General features: G+C 32.7%; 2 protein-coding genes across 6 annotated transcripts in view; one reads left to right on the forward strand and one right to left on the reverse strand.

Moving 5' to 3' along the window:
- Positions 1 to 2,711, forward strand: part of LOC115210749 (J domain-containing protein) — a 44,705-nt gene extending 41,994 nt beyond the window's left edge. Inside the window, exon 6 of the mRNA XM_036502246.1 lies at positions 2,701 to 2,711. The gene's annotated coding sequence lies outside the window, so the exon portion shown is untranslated. The remainder of the gene's footprint in view (positions 1 to 2,700) is intronic.
- The window catches only part of LOC115211033 (KAT8 regulatory NSL complex subunit 1), an 86,279-nt gene that overhangs the window by 8,996 nt on the left and 59,632 nt on the right, over positions 1 to 17,651 (reverse strand). For all 5 annotated transcript variants that reach the window (XM_029779891.2, XM_029779893.2, XM_029779890.2 and 2 more), the window contains exons 4-5: positions 6,797 to 6,893; positions 660 to 742 (exon numbers count right to left, since the gene is read on the reverse strand). In XM_029779891.2, the coding sequence (XP_029635751.1) occupies positions 660 to 742; positions 6,797 to 6,893 (180 nt within the window). The remainder of the gene's footprint in view (positions 1 to 659; positions 743 to 6,796; positions 6,894 to 17,651) is intronic.

A 17,651-nucleotide genomic window follows, 5' to 3' on the forward strand; every position in this document is an offset into this window, starting at 1 on the left:
GGTGGCACATAAAAAAAAAAACACCATCCGAGCGTGGCCGTCTGCCAGCCTCGTCTGGCACCTGTGTCGGTGGCACATAAAAAACACCATCCGAGCGTGGCCGTCTGCCAGCCTCGTCTGGCACCTGTGTCGGTGGCACATAAAATCACCCACTACACTCTCGGAGTGGTTGGCGTTAGGAAGGGCATCCAGCTGTAGAAACACTGCCACATCTGACTGGCCTGGTGCAGCCTTCGGGCTTCCCGACCCCAGTTGAACCGTCCAACCCATGCTAGCATGGAAAGCGGACGTTAAACGATGATGATGATGATGATGATGAATAGAAACCAGTTAATACTTGACAATCTCCAACATATTTCTGCAATTGTAAACCTCTTCCCAAATATACATATATATTTATTCATACACAAAGTAAATGTAATTTATCAGTTGTTAATTTTCTGCTACAATGGTTAAGAGTTAGTTGCACATTTCTAGAAATGTGCTGGAAGAACCATCTATTTTATCCAAGATGGGTATAATTAGAGTATGCAGCACTGTCAAGATACAAGAGATATCACTAATGACAGGATAAGAATCATTAAGTCATTTTCATATCCATTTAGTGATTCTATTTATTTAAAGAAATAAATTTAATAAGTATTTCTAAAGACACTTACTAGCTGATGACAGCAACACTGCTGCAGCATTTTTCAACTTTTTGCTGGTACGCCGAGCTTCATTTTGTAAAAGTTTTTGCCTTCTGGAAATATAAATGATCAGAATCAAGTTGTGTAAAATGCTTGAAGTCAAATACCTGTAAGTAAAGCTTTACAGGGCTAAATTTAAAACAGAATTTAAAAAAAAAATATTCTAAAATTAAATTTTTATATTTTTTCATATACTTGTACACAAGTGACAAAGTTCAACCCTGTGTGATTCTCACTGCCTAAATTCAGAAAATTATATTATATTAGCCACGTGAAAATAAAACATACATATGCTGTTTGTGATTCTTCCTACCTCCCACTTTTACACAAATTACCATGAAACTGATACTTTAGATATCAAATGTAAACTTTTTCATTACATAGACAAGCACTATATGAATTATGTATGGTTAGTTTTTAACTTTAAATTGCTTTATTTTACATTAAATAACTAATTTAATATAAACTGATACAGAAGTGAATGAAATTTAAATATATATATTTCCCCAAGATTGGTTACTAAATCGACTGACTTGATTTTAATGCAAATAATCTATGAGTTCCATGCATTGAATGAAACGTCCTTCATTTAAAGGATTACTTTACTCTATGACTTCCTATCTGCCAACATTAACCACATTCAAAATGTGCCCTTTATTAAGCTTTTAGCATTCACATTACTCATTAAATTAGATGCTTATTTATTTGCATTGTTTTGAAATAATCATGCATTATCTCATAGCTTTGAGATTTCATGATGTCATAGTTTATTTTTAGAATGATATTGTAGAGTTTGTGTAAGAGGCTGGATCTGGCCAGCTTGAACATGAAGCAGGTAGGATACTTCGGCTGAATATGGTAGGTTTCAATGCTAAATATCTATTCACTGTGCAAGAATCTCAAATTGGTTACATTCATTTATACACTTAAATCTTCACCTACAAAGAGGTGCAAATTTTACCAGTTCAGATTAATGAACAATTCTTAAAAAACAAGACAAATTATTATGAGTTACTAATAGAGGTCAGAGAGTGAATCATGATCACCACTCAACCATTTACTATAGCATACAAGACAACATCGCATAATGATGGGCACTAAAGGAATCGGTCAATATGACTGCATTCAGACATAATAGAAAAAGCCTAAGACGGATGAGTGAAAAACTGCCTCGTCCTAATATTAGCAAAGTAAGACGGAAACAAGTGAGTTAGATAACAGGATTTTGCTTCACACCGAAAAGATGACAGAAGATGAGAAGTGATGATATACTGTGCAGCAGATCTCTCTAAATCAAGTCAGCAAGGAAAAACCGATGTTAAACGATGCAAATATCACACAATAACATTTTACTTCTCATAAACTTAATAAAGGTTGGGAGCTTACTCTTAACACCTATGACTTAGCAAACCTCTAAAACCCAAATTACACCCATCCCATGCTAAATCAGACATTCACCTGTAAAAACGTAATTGCATCTACTTAAATTGCTCCCATTTTTATCACTTTCTATGTTATCACAAGTAAATACTACTGAAGAAGCTGTAATTTACATTTTTTTTTATACAAAACTTTACCAAGTGAAATAAAAATAAAGCACCCTGACACACACAAAACAGTAGAGTAAAATATGGATACATACAAACAAGAAATCAAAATTTATATTTTAAAAAAATCACATACACACACAAAATAAATTTCAGTCAAAAACCACCCAGAAAATTAACCATAACACCATACTTAGTTGAAGAATTTCTGTAGGTTTCCTTTTTAATATTATTCTTTTCAGAGAAGGTTGTCTTTGTTTTTAAAACCATTGGGGAATATCACAAGGAAGAGCATAATTAAAAAAAAAAAAATCTATTTTCATCTTATCTCTAATTTCTACACACACCACAGGAACCAATCTATTCAAGTAAATTTCTAAGACTTCAATTTTATTTGCATTGCTTGTGATATTCATAAATACTTATGCCCACTCAACTAAAATGAAATTGAAACATTTTATTAGTATTTTAGATATACCTAGAGACAGAAACCTTTCAAAAACATTTCTGAATTTAGCTGAATGTCAGTCATGTTGTATGTTAATCACTTTTGAGAAAAATGAGCAGTGATAAGAGAATCATTCATATAAGCCGTTTTATACAAAAACTGTATACCAAAAGTTACAAATAACAGTTATCACCATCATGCTTGCATGGGTTAGATGAATTTGTTGAAACAGATTTCCTTAGGTCTTCCAGTTACAAACACTCAACTGTTTCTTAGCAAGATAATATTTCCTCTTGGTCAGATATGGAAATGAATAACGCCATTTGTATGATGTTTGTTTACAACCAACACAGCCTTTTTCAGTCTCTGCCTATTAAATCCATTCACAAGGCTTCGGTCACAGCCTGAGGTTATAGAAGAAAACACCCAGGATCCAAATACCGCTAGGAAGCAAACTTCTCAACTGCACAATCACATCTGCATTTTTTTTTTTTATTCAATATGTTTCATAACGGTATAATTACAGAATGGTAATCACCTACCAGGAAGCATTTTTCTTGTACAAGTTAGCAGAACATGATGACATTTTAATTGATATACTATGTAGGTCGTGTTTATAAGAAAGTACAGTACAAATGAAATGTCCTTCATTTAAAGGATTACTTCACTCTATGACCTCCTTTCTGCCAACATTAACCACACCCAAAGTGTTCTTAAGCCCTTTATCAACCCTTTAACGTTCACATTACTCATCAAATTTGATGCTTATTTATTCACACTGTTTTGAAATAATCATGCATTATCTCATAGCTTTGAGATTACAATGATGCCATAGTTTATTTTTAGAATGACAGTGTAGAGTTGATGTAAGAGGCTGGATCTGGTCAGTTTGAACATAAAACAGGTAGAATACTTGGGCTGGATATGGCCAGTTTAAATGCTAAAGGGTTAAAAACCACACGAATCATACTGCCCTCAATTCAATGCATGGAACTCATAGGCTACTTGCATAAAAATCAAGTCAATCGATTTAATAACCAATCCTAAGGAAACGCGTATATTTAAATTTCATTCACTTCTGTATCTTTTTATATTAAATTAGGTATTCAATCTAAAATAAAGCAATTTACAATTTAAAAACAAACAATACATAATTCATATAGTGCTTGTCTATGTAATGGAAAAGTGGCAACATCAATTAACAAAGAAATGAGAAAAAGATAAATGGAGCAGCAGATGGGGTCTTAACAGGTACAAAATAGGCAAAATGTTCAAATATGTCTATATATATATATATATGTATTCCAACATCTACCAATCCATTCCTGCCTTTATTTGAATGTACATTTTGTCTTGTTTGCAACAAGAGGTTGGGTCTTCTACCACATAGCATCTATCCCCTTGGTGAGATGCAACATTGTGAGATCAATCTCAGCCGACATTACTTCATCTGATATCTCTAATATCCAGTTATATTCTCACCTTACTCATGCTTCTTTACACAAACAGTAAAGCATACCTAATTCATTTCTTTCTGATCTTTTCAAATCCTTTGCATTCAAGACCTACTTCTCACCACCGTATAGCATCATACCTTTCTTACAAGAATTACACAATCTGCCTTTCACACTGAGGGAGAAATTTTTGTTCCGGTAGAGCTAATAATTTCTTGAACTTTATCCAACCTGCTTATATTCTGGCCACTGTTTAGAACACCCAAACTATTAATAATTTGACAATAAAATACAGAACAAATCTTGTTGTCATGAAGAAAAAATCCTCATATTAACTTATAAATATTCCAATACATTCACTTATATATCATTTCAATTATCTCATAAAACTTGGTTATTGTATTTATTAAATTCTGCTATAAATAGGTTTATATAATAAAAATTTTGAATTATGATGCAACCCTTTTTTTAAAATTAATTTTACTAAATATTACATACATCAGCTACAATTAAGTTTAAAACTTATTCAACACTTTCTCTAATTACCCTGAATTAATTCTCTACATTGCTTCCTCTACTTTCATCATCATGTTAACATTCATTGTTTCCATGTCTATGTTTGCACTAGTCAGATGGAGTTTAATGAGGCAGATTCTTGATGGTTAGGTATTCTTCCTGTCACCATCCCTCTTGTTTTCAAGAAAGGTAATTTTTCCCTATAGCCAAACATACTTTCACAGAACACTGGAAATGAAAGCTACTGCTTGTATGATAGTGAAACTCACAACTACAGTATCAACTTAAGGAGATTCAAACACACACGTCATTATTTTAAATGCTTTTTCATGCTCGCATTGGTCAGACAGTTTACTGAGGCAAATTTTCTACAGCTGGATGCTGTTCCTAATACCAACCCTCACCTATAGCCAGGCATATTTTTGCAGATATTGGAAAGGACATCCATCATTCATTTATAACAATCATGCAAAGTCAAGACAAGGAGACACAAATTTCTTTCAGTTTTCTTCTATCAATCTGGAGATATAGTAGGCAACATTTGCCCAAGGTGCTATGCTGTAGGAATGATCCTGAAATCATGTGGTTGGGAAGCAAATTTCTTAACCACACAGTTCACACCTCCACACAATGGGCTTCTTTCAGTTTCCCAAACTTTACTCAAGACTTTGGTTATAACACAGCCATACTTTTCAATATCCATGCTAACATAGACTTTGCAAGTGTGTGTACACATGCAAAGCAAATTTTCACAAGTACTTTTATAATGAAGTATCTTTCCTAACACTACGTACAGAAGTGGCAACCATTTTTAGGAATTTAAAGCAAAGTAAAATAAGTGTTTTGTCTAAAAGTACAATACAAATAACTGACAAAGTTTAACCTCATAACTTCACTGTAGGCTAGTAATTTACCTATGGAGCTATCTAAATGTAATAATCATAACTAGCGGAATCCATGAATATTTCATGGAATGGTAAGCTTATTGGGTTATTTCTGAAAACTGTCTGTGTTGTGTCTGTATCGAAAGATAGTCGCTCATCTGCTAATCATCGAAAAGTGAAGGAAGTTGGAATACTATAATGCTCTTCATATACTTCATGCACAATTTTGTAGACTTAATACACAGCACTCTCCCTCTTTTTCTTTTTTTATTTTACTCTTCACCTTTCCCTTCATCTCATGTGACTGCATGGAGGAAAAAAACTTGGTTAAATTAAAAAATAATACATTTCACTCACCACTACCTCTCCCACTAATCATGTGGAAGCGTTACAGACAGTTTAATTAACAGAGGAACAAGCAGAATTATTATGAGACAACCAGATCTATAGAAATGTCACTATTCTAGAAAACTAAGACAAAATTACTGTTGAATTCTTTCTCTCATCTGCTGTAACAACTCCATTTTCTTTCATTCCTATTTTCTCTCTTTTACTTCTTGGCTGTTCCCATACTCACTGTAATGATTCATCCCTCTGCTTGTTTTACCAGACCCCTATACTTTTTTGTATGCCATCTATCACTATTCATATTTTAAATATATAAAAAAAAATATCGAGGGTTCAGTCTTCACTGTTTAGCAGACAACAATCACTTGCACTAAGGTGTAAGTGTTCAAATGAGAATTCCAAGAAACATAAATTGTAGTTCAATAAAGGGGGAAAGGAACCCCTACATTCTCCACCATCCCTATCACTTCCACCAACATTCTAACCTATAACCCTAACACCTGAAAAAATTACTACAGTTCTTACTTCTTAGTGTAACATGAGCATATGTGCACCAACATCTGTATAGCATTCATATATATTTCACATCTCTCTTTTTAACACCCACCCCATCATTTTGCCTGCTAATTTGTTCAGAACTGCTGTTCTTTCTTTAAATGATATCCGTGTTTCATATTTTTCCCCTCTCCCACTAAACACTCACTATGCTCTCCTTTTGTCTGCCACTTTACTCAGTATAACTCCTCTACCTTCAGCTGAAAACTTTAAGGGTGTAACAGACGTATAAATATATAGACAGGTATACCCATTCAGACAAATATACACATACCTGCGTTCATTTGTTGATTTAGTTCGCTTAGACATATAAATATATAGACAGGTATACCCATTCAGACAAATATACACATACCTGCGTTCATTTGTTGATTTAGTTGGCTTAGGGGAAGGTTTGTTCTGCCATTCACCACTTTTTAACAGTGCTTCAAAATGAACAGGTAATGGAATTTCTGAAACAGAAAAAATTATATGTGAGAGAGAGGTGAGGAGCTAAAATACTCCAAGAATTTTAATGTATAAAATCTTCAAGATTGTGCATGTATGAATTCATATATACTTTATGTTAAAAACAGCTAGAAACAATGAAAAACTAAGTTACTAAATCTAAAACTATATGAAAGACTAAAACAAAAAAACCCCGAAGCTATAAAGTGTATCATTGAAGAGAAACAGAAAGAGTTAAAAGAAATAGTGAAGTCTGTACCAAATAAGGATAGTTTGATAAGCATCATCTTAAGTATGACTGGCTAAAATGAGAGGATTAGCTACAATTCAATAGCTATTCAGTTGTCAAAAAATAAATATGAGTGATAATATCAAATGGTTAAATCATAGCTATGTAGGCGAATCAGAGTATGTTTTAAAAAATGATTTACAAGGGAAGTGAAACATTCAAATAAACAAAAGGCTTTTATATATTCACTAAGTTTCAATCATGATTCATGACTGACCATTGTCTGTTGCAAGTCATTTTGGTACCTTTTTTTACCACACGTATACTATCATTTTGTACAATAAAAGGACTATAAACCTTTCATATGTACTTGTTATCTAAAGTATACAAATTTCTCTTTAGAAAGACAAATATTTAGTGAGACTATTGTTCACAATTTCATTTATTTTTTAAAACTAAAATTACACAAGCATTACAAATTTATCAAATCAATGCAACGTTTGAAGGTCAAGCCAAGATCAATAGCAGGTACAAAGAGAAAATTTTATTGTGAATTAATAGTTGTAAGATTGATTTTAAAATGGCTCATCATAGAGACCTACTAAAATGCAACGGTTTTGATCAATATGTAACAAAGCAAAACAATGTACTCTCTAACACTTTTGGTACCAAACCACTTGAGACTGCTTGGTTTCATTGGATACAAACTTCCCCCTTTAGAGTTATCTAAATTTAAATCTTTCAGCAAAATTTCATGTTATGTTCCAAACACCAGCTTAATAATAGTTATTTTACTAAATGCTTCATTAACTTTAGGACTAATTGAAAGAAAGGTGGTATATTTCTACAGAAATATGGTAACAAAAAGGTTTTATCTTGTTTATATGACTATTGTTCTTGTGGTACACATCAACAAAGATTTCCATAAAATGCTAGTCCAAAATAAACTTTGGAAACCAAATAGTAAAAGTTAAAAAAACTGCAAAGAACATGATTTTAATTAAGAACTATACACCAAAATATGTGTGCTATCATGATAGCATAGTTTACAAACATATATATATATATACACACACAGGGGTATTTGAGGACATTTCATTTTTAGTTTGTTACACCTTCAAATTATTTAATGTATCATTTTTTTCCCCCCAGCTAACTTTTTCAAGATATACTAACTCAAGAAATGAAAAGACATGCAGTCATAGTTGCTATACATGCAAACCACAGTGATTTAAAAATTAGCAACTTTCTAAATGTTGCAAGACCATTTGTACACAAAGTTCGGTTGGAACTGGAGATATGAGGTGATAGTGTTTCACCTGAATCAAAGACAAAAAAAAACATTCACAATACTCAGACACTAAAAGGACACCGGAATTTATACATGTTCAAAACATTATTGATGAAAACCCCAGATCAATGAGATCCATTGCTGACGAAAAAAAGCTGACCAGGACCAAAAGTCTAACAGAAGAAATGACAGATGGTTATGTGCAGATCCTTCTGAAGTACCCAGAGTGATGCGCACGAAATTTCCAGCAACTGTGATGGTTTTAGGAGTGGTGAGTAGTGAAGGTCATGTGATGTCTCCCCACTTTTTTCCATAGTGTCTTAGAATCAATGCTGCCGAATACATTGAGGTACTAGAAACTGTTATCAAGTCCTGGATTGATGAAGTATGCAATGGAAGGTCATACGTTTCAACAAGACTCAGCACCTTCTCACAAAGCTCTAGTCACCGAAGAATGGTAGTCAGACAATCTTTACAATAATGTAACACCAATATGTGGCCTCCAAACTCACCAGATTTGAACCCCACTGACTATAGTGTGTGGAGTACTGTTGGAAGGGAGACTAATCATCATCCTCATAATATCATAGCTTCACTGAAGGCCACCATTGTCCAGATGATGTCCGAAATGAATAAGGACCATACAGTGTCAGCATGCCAGCAGTTTTGGTCTCTCATTGAACCAGCCATTGAAGCCGAAGGTAGTTTCATAGAATAATATGCTTAAAAAAACCATTATCAAAGCTAATTGCACAAATGTTTATTCAAATATGTATTTATTTATGCTGAAATAAATATAAATATATATATATATAACTAGCCAATTCTGAAATTCGTATTTTTTCCAGCTGGAATCCACCCTTTTTGTAACAAGCATGATATATCTGTTTGTATTATTGCTCAAAGATTTCCTAATCTAAATAGAAAACAGGCTAACAATAGAAAAAAAAGGAGAAATTCAAAGTTAATAGAGCCATTCAATAAACATATTTAGCCAACTCTACATTTCAGCAAACAATAATTAAACCGAAGGTAAATGAACATTAGCATATAATTTAATGCTTAGCTAACAACTCAATATATTTACATTTCTCTAGCATGAGACAAGTTTGAGCAGGTTTCTTTCTACCTTATTTTTGACATATTCAGCAAAGTATATAGCCTCTTCATAATTTACCAAAATAAGTGAGGATTATTCCATTTCTAAACAATTCTCCAACATTCTTTTACTGGATTCAGAGTATCACATTCAAGAATTTTTAGTCAAAAACAATGCTACCCAGTATATAGTCTGGTACTTTTCTTAACTACACAACATCAACATGTCATATGCCGATCTTTCAGCAAGTTTTGGAGAGGCTTATTACTTGCAGAGAACGTCGTAACTAAAACAAGTAATTATTTTCTAGTCTTGCTGAAAAATGGTCAACTGTATATGCAGGTGTGGCTATGTGGTAAGAAGTTTGCTTCCCAACCACATGGTTCAGAGTTCAGTCCCATTGTGTGGCACTTTGGGCAAGTGTCTTCTCTTACAGCCTCAGGTCGACCAAAGCCTTGAGTGGATTTGATAGACAGAAAGTGAAAGAAACCCATGTATGTGTGATCCCACCACCACTTGACAACTGATATTGATGTTTTGACATCCAATTAACTTAGCAGACTAGCAAAAGAGACCGATAAAGTACTGGGTACAATTCGTTTGACTGAAATTCTTCATGGCAGTATCCCCAGCATGGTCACAGTCTAATCACTGAAACAAGTAAAAGATATATATTTCTTCCTTACTGCATATATTATTCTTCATTAGTTGTTTCATGTTCAGCAATGTAACATATGCTGCCCCTCACACACACCTATTTATCATGCAGAAGAATTATTTAGTTTTCTCAATCATTTGGTCAACATATGTTCTAATAATTAGAACTCGGTTTCAATTTATATAATTAAAATAAATGAAACTGCCATTTCTTCTCTACACTTAGCACAATCTATGTAATTCCACAACGCATTAGTAATTTTATATCTGCAAACTTACTTCCCTTTGAACATTATAACCAACCAAGCATTTTTTTTTTTTTTTTTTGGGCTGCAACTATAAAATAATTTTGACTAAAACTTTTCAACTAGTTGGAACAAAGGCACACCTAATCAATTCCAAAATATTAATCTACTTACCAAATGCTATTATTACAGGGCAAAATCTATACATTACCATGATAATCAACCTTTTGGCTCTATCACTATAATTGAGAAACTCAATTACAGAGCAGTAGTGACTATACTGCAATCTAAGTAACTGACAAAAATTGGTTTATCAATGGTTTCAACTTCAGAATTAAGCATAATAGGGTTAAAATTAAAGGAAAATATTGAGGGTTAACTCAACCTTTGAGCAAGCAAAGCAACAGAGACAACCCAAAACATTTTTTTAGAAATTGGAGGTGTTTCTATTGTTTATTAAACTAGATGTTATTATTAGCTAACCATAAGATTGGCAGAATCGTAAGCATGCTAGGTAAAATGCATAGTGGTATTTCGCTTGTCTGCATATTCTGAGTTCAAATTCTGCCAAGGTCGACTTTGCCTTTTATCCTTTCAGGACTGATAAAATATTACATTGGATTGACCCCAATCACTGTAATTGACTTACCCAACCACTCAGGAATTACTGGCCTTGTGCCAAAATTTGAAACCATTATCTAACTCCAAGATGGTGAGCTGGCAGAATTATTAGCATGCCAGAGAAAATGCTTAACAGCATTTTGTCCATCTTTATGTTCTGAATTCAAACTCCACCAAGGTTAACTTTGCTTTTTATCCTGCAAAAAGTCACTAAAATAAGGATCAATTCAGCACTGAAGTCAATGTAATTTACTACCCCTACCCAACCAAAAATTCAAGCCTTCTGCCTATTAAAAAAAAAAAAAAAAAAGATTAATTAGCTAACCCATGGTCGTCTTATTTAACCCTACCATGGTTTGATAAATGTATTGCAGATAATCTAACTTGCTTTTTATGTAATTGTAAAAGTTATTAATTACATCAGATAAAACATTTTTCCAAATAAATAAAAAAAAATCTATCATTGAGAAGTAAAATGCTTGCAAATTGCTATATCCATGTCTTAGTTTTTTAATATAATAAAATCCATAAATATTGTATTTATTTCTAAAACTATTCTATATACAATTTGATAGTATATTAATAGTATACAATTAATTATTTAAAAAATAATCTCTGCCAAATCTATTCAATTGATTAATTGCCAATTAGGTAGGTGATTTGTTCCTTATAACTTTAAAATTCAACACTTCATCTGAAAGCAGAGCATTACAATAATCTACAGTCTGAAAACAATCTTATTCTAAGAGCTTTTATCATTACTTGTTAGTCATTCAAATGTGGCCATGCTAGAGCTCCATCTACAAGGATTTTAGTTAAACAAATTGATCCCAGTTATTTTTGAAGCCTAGTAATTTGTCCTATAGCTCTACTTTGCCAAATCACTAAGCCACAAGAATATAAACAAACCAACACCAGTCATCAAGAGATGGTGCGGAGCAAACACACACTCATTTGTGTCTATCAAATCTACTCACAAACCTTTGGCCAGTCCAGGACTATAAGCAGAAACACTTGCCCCAAATGCCATGCAGTGGGACTGAACTCAAGACTACATGGTCAGCAAGCTTCTTACCCACAGACATGCCCATAGCTTCCATTAAAATTTTTTTTTTCTAATTACATAATGCCAAGAAATCTGATACAAAGAATGTGCTCCATCATTAATGATGGCCAATTAATCATATCTATGTAACAATTTTTTTCCTGTAGTTTTTGAAAGATATTTTATGGACATCAAGAATTAATACATTGCACCAAACAATTTGAAAAAAGTCTTGAGTTCTATTTAAAAAAAAAAGCAATTTCAATGTTTCCTAAATTATAAAATGTAATGGCGTATGATTTTTTTCTTTTAAATCTCCAAATATTCCAAAATAGTATTCACTCTTGCTTTCCTATACAAAATTAACAAATTAGCACTCCTCATTATGATTGCATTATTTTTATACACTAATACACAATAAATCTATTCACCACTTTTTGGATGTCTGTAGATAACAAAGAAATCAATTATTTCTATCAAATTCAGTTTTGGATAACTCAAAAGAAAAAAAAAAACACTAACAGTCACACCATTTATATTTTTAAAAAATGACACCAATTCTGAGCTGAATAGTATTTTAAAAAAGACCATCTTGATAATTTTAAGGAGAGAAAATGTTTCCAACCCTTGCAGGTGGTAGCCTCAGATTCATATAGTTGATGTTATTACCTGCAGGGAAAACAGACAGAGGTAATTTTAAAAAGTAAGAGATCTGGGGATAAAGAATCGAGTGAAATTTTGGGGTTGAGGCAAAATAAAAATAAGAGTGTAGATAAAACAATACATAGCTCATAAGTTCAGCAGAATAGGAAATGCTATAGTGGTAGAAAAGACAGAAAGAGGATACAGTGCATCAGTGGGCAAGTGGTTGTAAAGTGTTAGTGACAGAAAATTTTTCAATTAGTTGGATGGCCTACTTTTTTTCTTTTTTTAATGTAGTCGAGAAAGCTTGCCTGTGTAGTAGTAACAGCAGCACTATCAGACATGTGAGCAGTAGCTAATTTGGGGAGTGCACTAACATCTTACAGCAGCACTCAAATGTACAGAATTGAAGTTGTTCTGGCAAAGATTGCAAAGACAAGTATTTACAGATTAGGAAAATTTTAGTTGCAACAAGTGAGGAATATAGAGAAGGCTCAGTGTTTAGTTCTTTACTTGGTGTGTGTGATAGCTGTGTCTTCATGCTATTGAATAAAATAAACTTGACATATTTATAAGAGATTTCCAAGGTCTTTGTTAATGGAAATAGTGCATATCAGCCCTTGCATGCAAATGATGCCTGGGCACAAATGGTGGCCAAGGAATGAAGAGTGATATAAAATACATGAGTGATGTAACCACATGTGCAGGAGCAAGTGTGCAGGGAAACATCTGAACCTTCCTGTGGTACACCAAATTTTAAAATTAGAACTATATTAATCCTTTTGATAACAAACTGTCCAAGACCACCCTGGTTCTTCAATACAAGACAACTTGAAGTGATCTAAATTAAAAACTAACATCAAAATTTTATGCAAATTGAAGTTTCAAACACCAGCTTAGTAACGACAAAGTTATTTTACTAAATTATTTGGTATTTTCAAAATTAATTGAAACAGAAGCAATACATTTCATCAGAAATATGGAAACAAAAAGAATTAACATGCTGCAATGTAGCAATCTGGAAGTTTCCAAATCACAAGAGGTGATATGTAGAGCATCTATTCTTAGGAGGTTCTTAGAGTAAGTTAGTCATTATATAACATTAACCACTTCTATATCATGCATTTTATATAGTGTCAAGCCAATTGTACTTATTTCTACTCTCTTACATCCTTATTGTAACTGTAAGTATAATCTGTAGATATATGTAACTAAAACTCAAAACACAACTTTTGGATCAATCATATTAAAATTAGAATTTTAAGATGTTACTGTTTTAATAAAAATGTTGCTTTTACTTTTAACACAATCTTTGCTCAAAGTTTATACCTTACTTTCAGTGTTTCCTCTAAGCAATGAGTTTGTGCACACCAGGTTTTTTTTTAATGAAATCAGATATTTTACTCAAGAAATTTGAATGGTGGTTATTTGCATGGATGCACACATGCTTTGCAAAGAAACAAAGACAAAATCTGCACAGAAGTAAATTTATGTACACACTTACACAAAAAAAAAAATTAGAGGGAACATTGCTCACTGTTATACAGTTCTCATTCACAATATTCATCTCCTGAGTTAAACCTAGATTCACTCCTTTGTCATTTCCAACCACCTGTCTAATTTATGCAGACTTATATTGTCATGACAATATTGTTATAACAATCATAGCTTTAAAGATACAAAAGAATCTGTTCCTCGCAAATTTAAGTACTTTCAGATTTCACTATTCTCATATAGTAGTTATAAAGCGCTTTTAAGTTGTTTTCAGTATCTAGAAATAAAACTTAGGTTTTAAACTCATTACACTGTTTTATGTTTCAGAATTTCTTTAAAAGTTAGAAAAACATATATTGAATAATGTATCTCTGTACATAGATGCAAGTGTGTGTGTATACATATATTTATATAAACTTTTTAATCACCCGGGCAGCAATGTTTCTCCTGGTAGATACAATCATACAGTTATGATAAAGAGAACATAATGTTTCTCTAAATTTAAGTTTTAAAATGTATTATGTAACAGTACATGTTACCTCTGTACAATATTACACATTTTCATCAATCAACTCATGACTGCATAGTTAAGTTTACTTCCTACCCACATGATTTCAGGTTCAGTAACACACCACCTTGGGCAAGTGTTTTCTAAAATAGTCTTAGGCTGACAAAGCTTTGCGATTTGATAGATAGAAACTAAAATAAACCTGCAGTGTATGTGTATATCTGTCTTAATATCATGCAAGTTGCAAATAATTATCACTGTCACAGAAGTAGTGTACGTTTCCAAACTTTTTTTAAAAAGCATGTCATGGAAAAGTAGTATCTCGCTTGAAACCAAAGATTTGCAGGGGAGGAGGGGGTGTTAGAAAAATTGCCTTAACTAATTATGTCAGACCCATACAAGCATGGAAAAGCAGACATTAAAACAATAATGATATGCTTCCTCAGCACTTGAAAAAATATATATTTACTATCATGAAGCTAAAACAGAAGTAATCTCAAACACTCTCCTTCTAATAAAATGACTGAAAACAATATTTGCTGGTGCTATTTACACAATAAAAATAAAATTAAACACATTTATTTTTTAAAGTTTCAGGTCTACATCTTTCCAATAGAATTTCCTAAATTACATAAATGCTATAGTTATGAATGACCATGGGATTGTACCTAGAAAGTTCCCCTCAGAGGCACAAGTCTCAACAAGGTTGGTTGTAGAAGACCAACAGTCATTCATGCATACCAGTCACCCCTTTCCACACCACCGATGTTGTCCAAAGGAAAGGCTGATACAGTTTGGCACCAGTAATGTCACAACTCATTTCTACAGCTTACACAACACATGCTCCAGCCCAGGAATCAAACTGACAACCGTACGATTGTAAGCATGACACTAACCACCAAGTCACGTACGTTCTAATTACATAACTCTTTACAATCAGACTTAGTTACCTGGTTTAACAACTCTGTAGATCTTAAGAAAATCATTCCGGATTGAACTTGAAAACTTGTTACTTTTCATAATGAATTCTTTGCAATTTAGTTGGGATCTTTTTCCTTTTTCAGGTATTCTTTGATTTTATGTACTTATTTTAAATTCTATAACTGTAATATCTTGTCTATTCGGCTTTCCCACTCCTCCAATTTTACTATCAATTTCATTAAGGATTGAGAACTTTTACCTATTTTTGATGTTTTCCACATTGTTGCTTAGCCACAGTTGAGCAAACCAATGAGCAAAGACATTTCAGCCATGACCACACCATCCTATTCAGATAATGCATCAAATACTACATTCTCCAGCAAGGCTGAGATTCTAGGCAAATTTGGATACGATTTCAAGCAGATCAAGACATACCACTCAGTGACCTCTCATTTGCTTGGGTTTTGTTGTTCCTATAGGAACCCACTTTTTTAACTGTAGCTGCTACATAATGACTTTTACTGATGATATTAAAGTCCACATCTGTTTTCGTTTATCTTTGAAAACTAGATTTGATTTTATTGTTATTTCTGCTTTATTAAGTTTTAATGCCAAGAGAAGAGTATTTTCTTAAACCACAGAAAGAATTATGGATTTTAATTTACTATTTCCAACTTAAAAAATTAACGTCATCTTCAAAAGTTTGAAATATTTCTCATATTCCTTTTTATCCAGGTTTTAGTTTTTAGTATCCTATAATTGTATTTTCATCAGTATTTTGTAGGTTGGTTGTTTTATATGTGCTATATCTATCTATCTTCACTTAAATTCTCAATATATTATTAACATTAGTGATTTTATTCTTGCTGGCATTTTGTTGTTGCTAATATTTTCTTTCTAAGTGCCCTAGTTGTATATGTTTGATATTGTTTTTGGTTTTGGAAATTTATCAACTTAAATTGAAGTCAGCTTTAAATAAGCTTTATTTTCTTTCCAAATATATGCAGAACTTTTTCATAGGGTAAACAGAGCTATAAAAAATGTGTTGTATAGAAACATCTTTCTCCTGCCCACTTAAGGCTTTATAGGGCAAGTGTCTACTTCTATAGCCCTAGGCTAATCAAAGCCTTGTGAGTTGATTTGGTAAACGAACTGAAAGATACTTATTTTATTTATATATATATCTACACACACACACACACATACAGGTATGTTTGTGCCTCCTTATCTTGACATTCTATGATAGTTGTAAATTGACTGTCACTGTTATACAAGCAACATCATTCATATCCATTGTTACCTTGCTTGGAAACTGGTGAGGGTCAGCGATAGGAAGGACAAAATCTGCCTCAACCAAACTTTGTTCGACTCACACAAGAATAGAAAAGTAGACATTAAAACAACGATGATGATACAGGACTTGAAAAATAAAAGCCTTCATTTTGATTGTCATAATTTTCACTGGAAACCTGTTCATTTGTTTTACCAAAGCAGACTTCAGCATGTACCATTTCGCATACTTTCTTTACACCAAATTTAAAGTATGCATTCCAGCTTTAATCTTGCATTAGATTTAATTTGTATTGTTTGCCATTAAGTGAAAGTCCTGGAGTTCATGTAGTGATCTAACATGTTCTATTCTAGGACAGCCTGAAATGGGTTATGAATGTTAACCTTTTTCTTCTGACTAAGTCATTGAGAAAACTACATTCAATACAAAGTTGTTATCTATGTACCTGAATATGTGTAACTTCTGCAATACCAACCAAAGACAGGGAGTGAGAGGGATCTATTCAGAATGTCATAAGCTAATTCATCTAGAATAAGCATTATATATATATATTTATTCACTTACTAGTTTTAGCCATTGGACTTACAGTTTATAATAGGTAAAGGTAGAATCTAAGCTATTATGTCTACAAAGGTATTGCAACTATTCTATAAAGTATTAATATACACACAATCGCAAGCCAGACACTTAGGAGTTATGTCAATGTAGAAAGTTTGAGGG

Source organism: Octopus sinensis, linkage group LG4 (genome assembly GCF_006345805.1).
Source record: "Octopus sinensis linkage group LG4, ASM634580v1, whole genome shotgun sequence".
In the NCBI taxonomy this organism is placed as follows: Eukaryota; Metazoa; Mollusca; class Cephalopoda; order Octopoda; family Octopodidae; genus Octopus; species Octopus sinensis.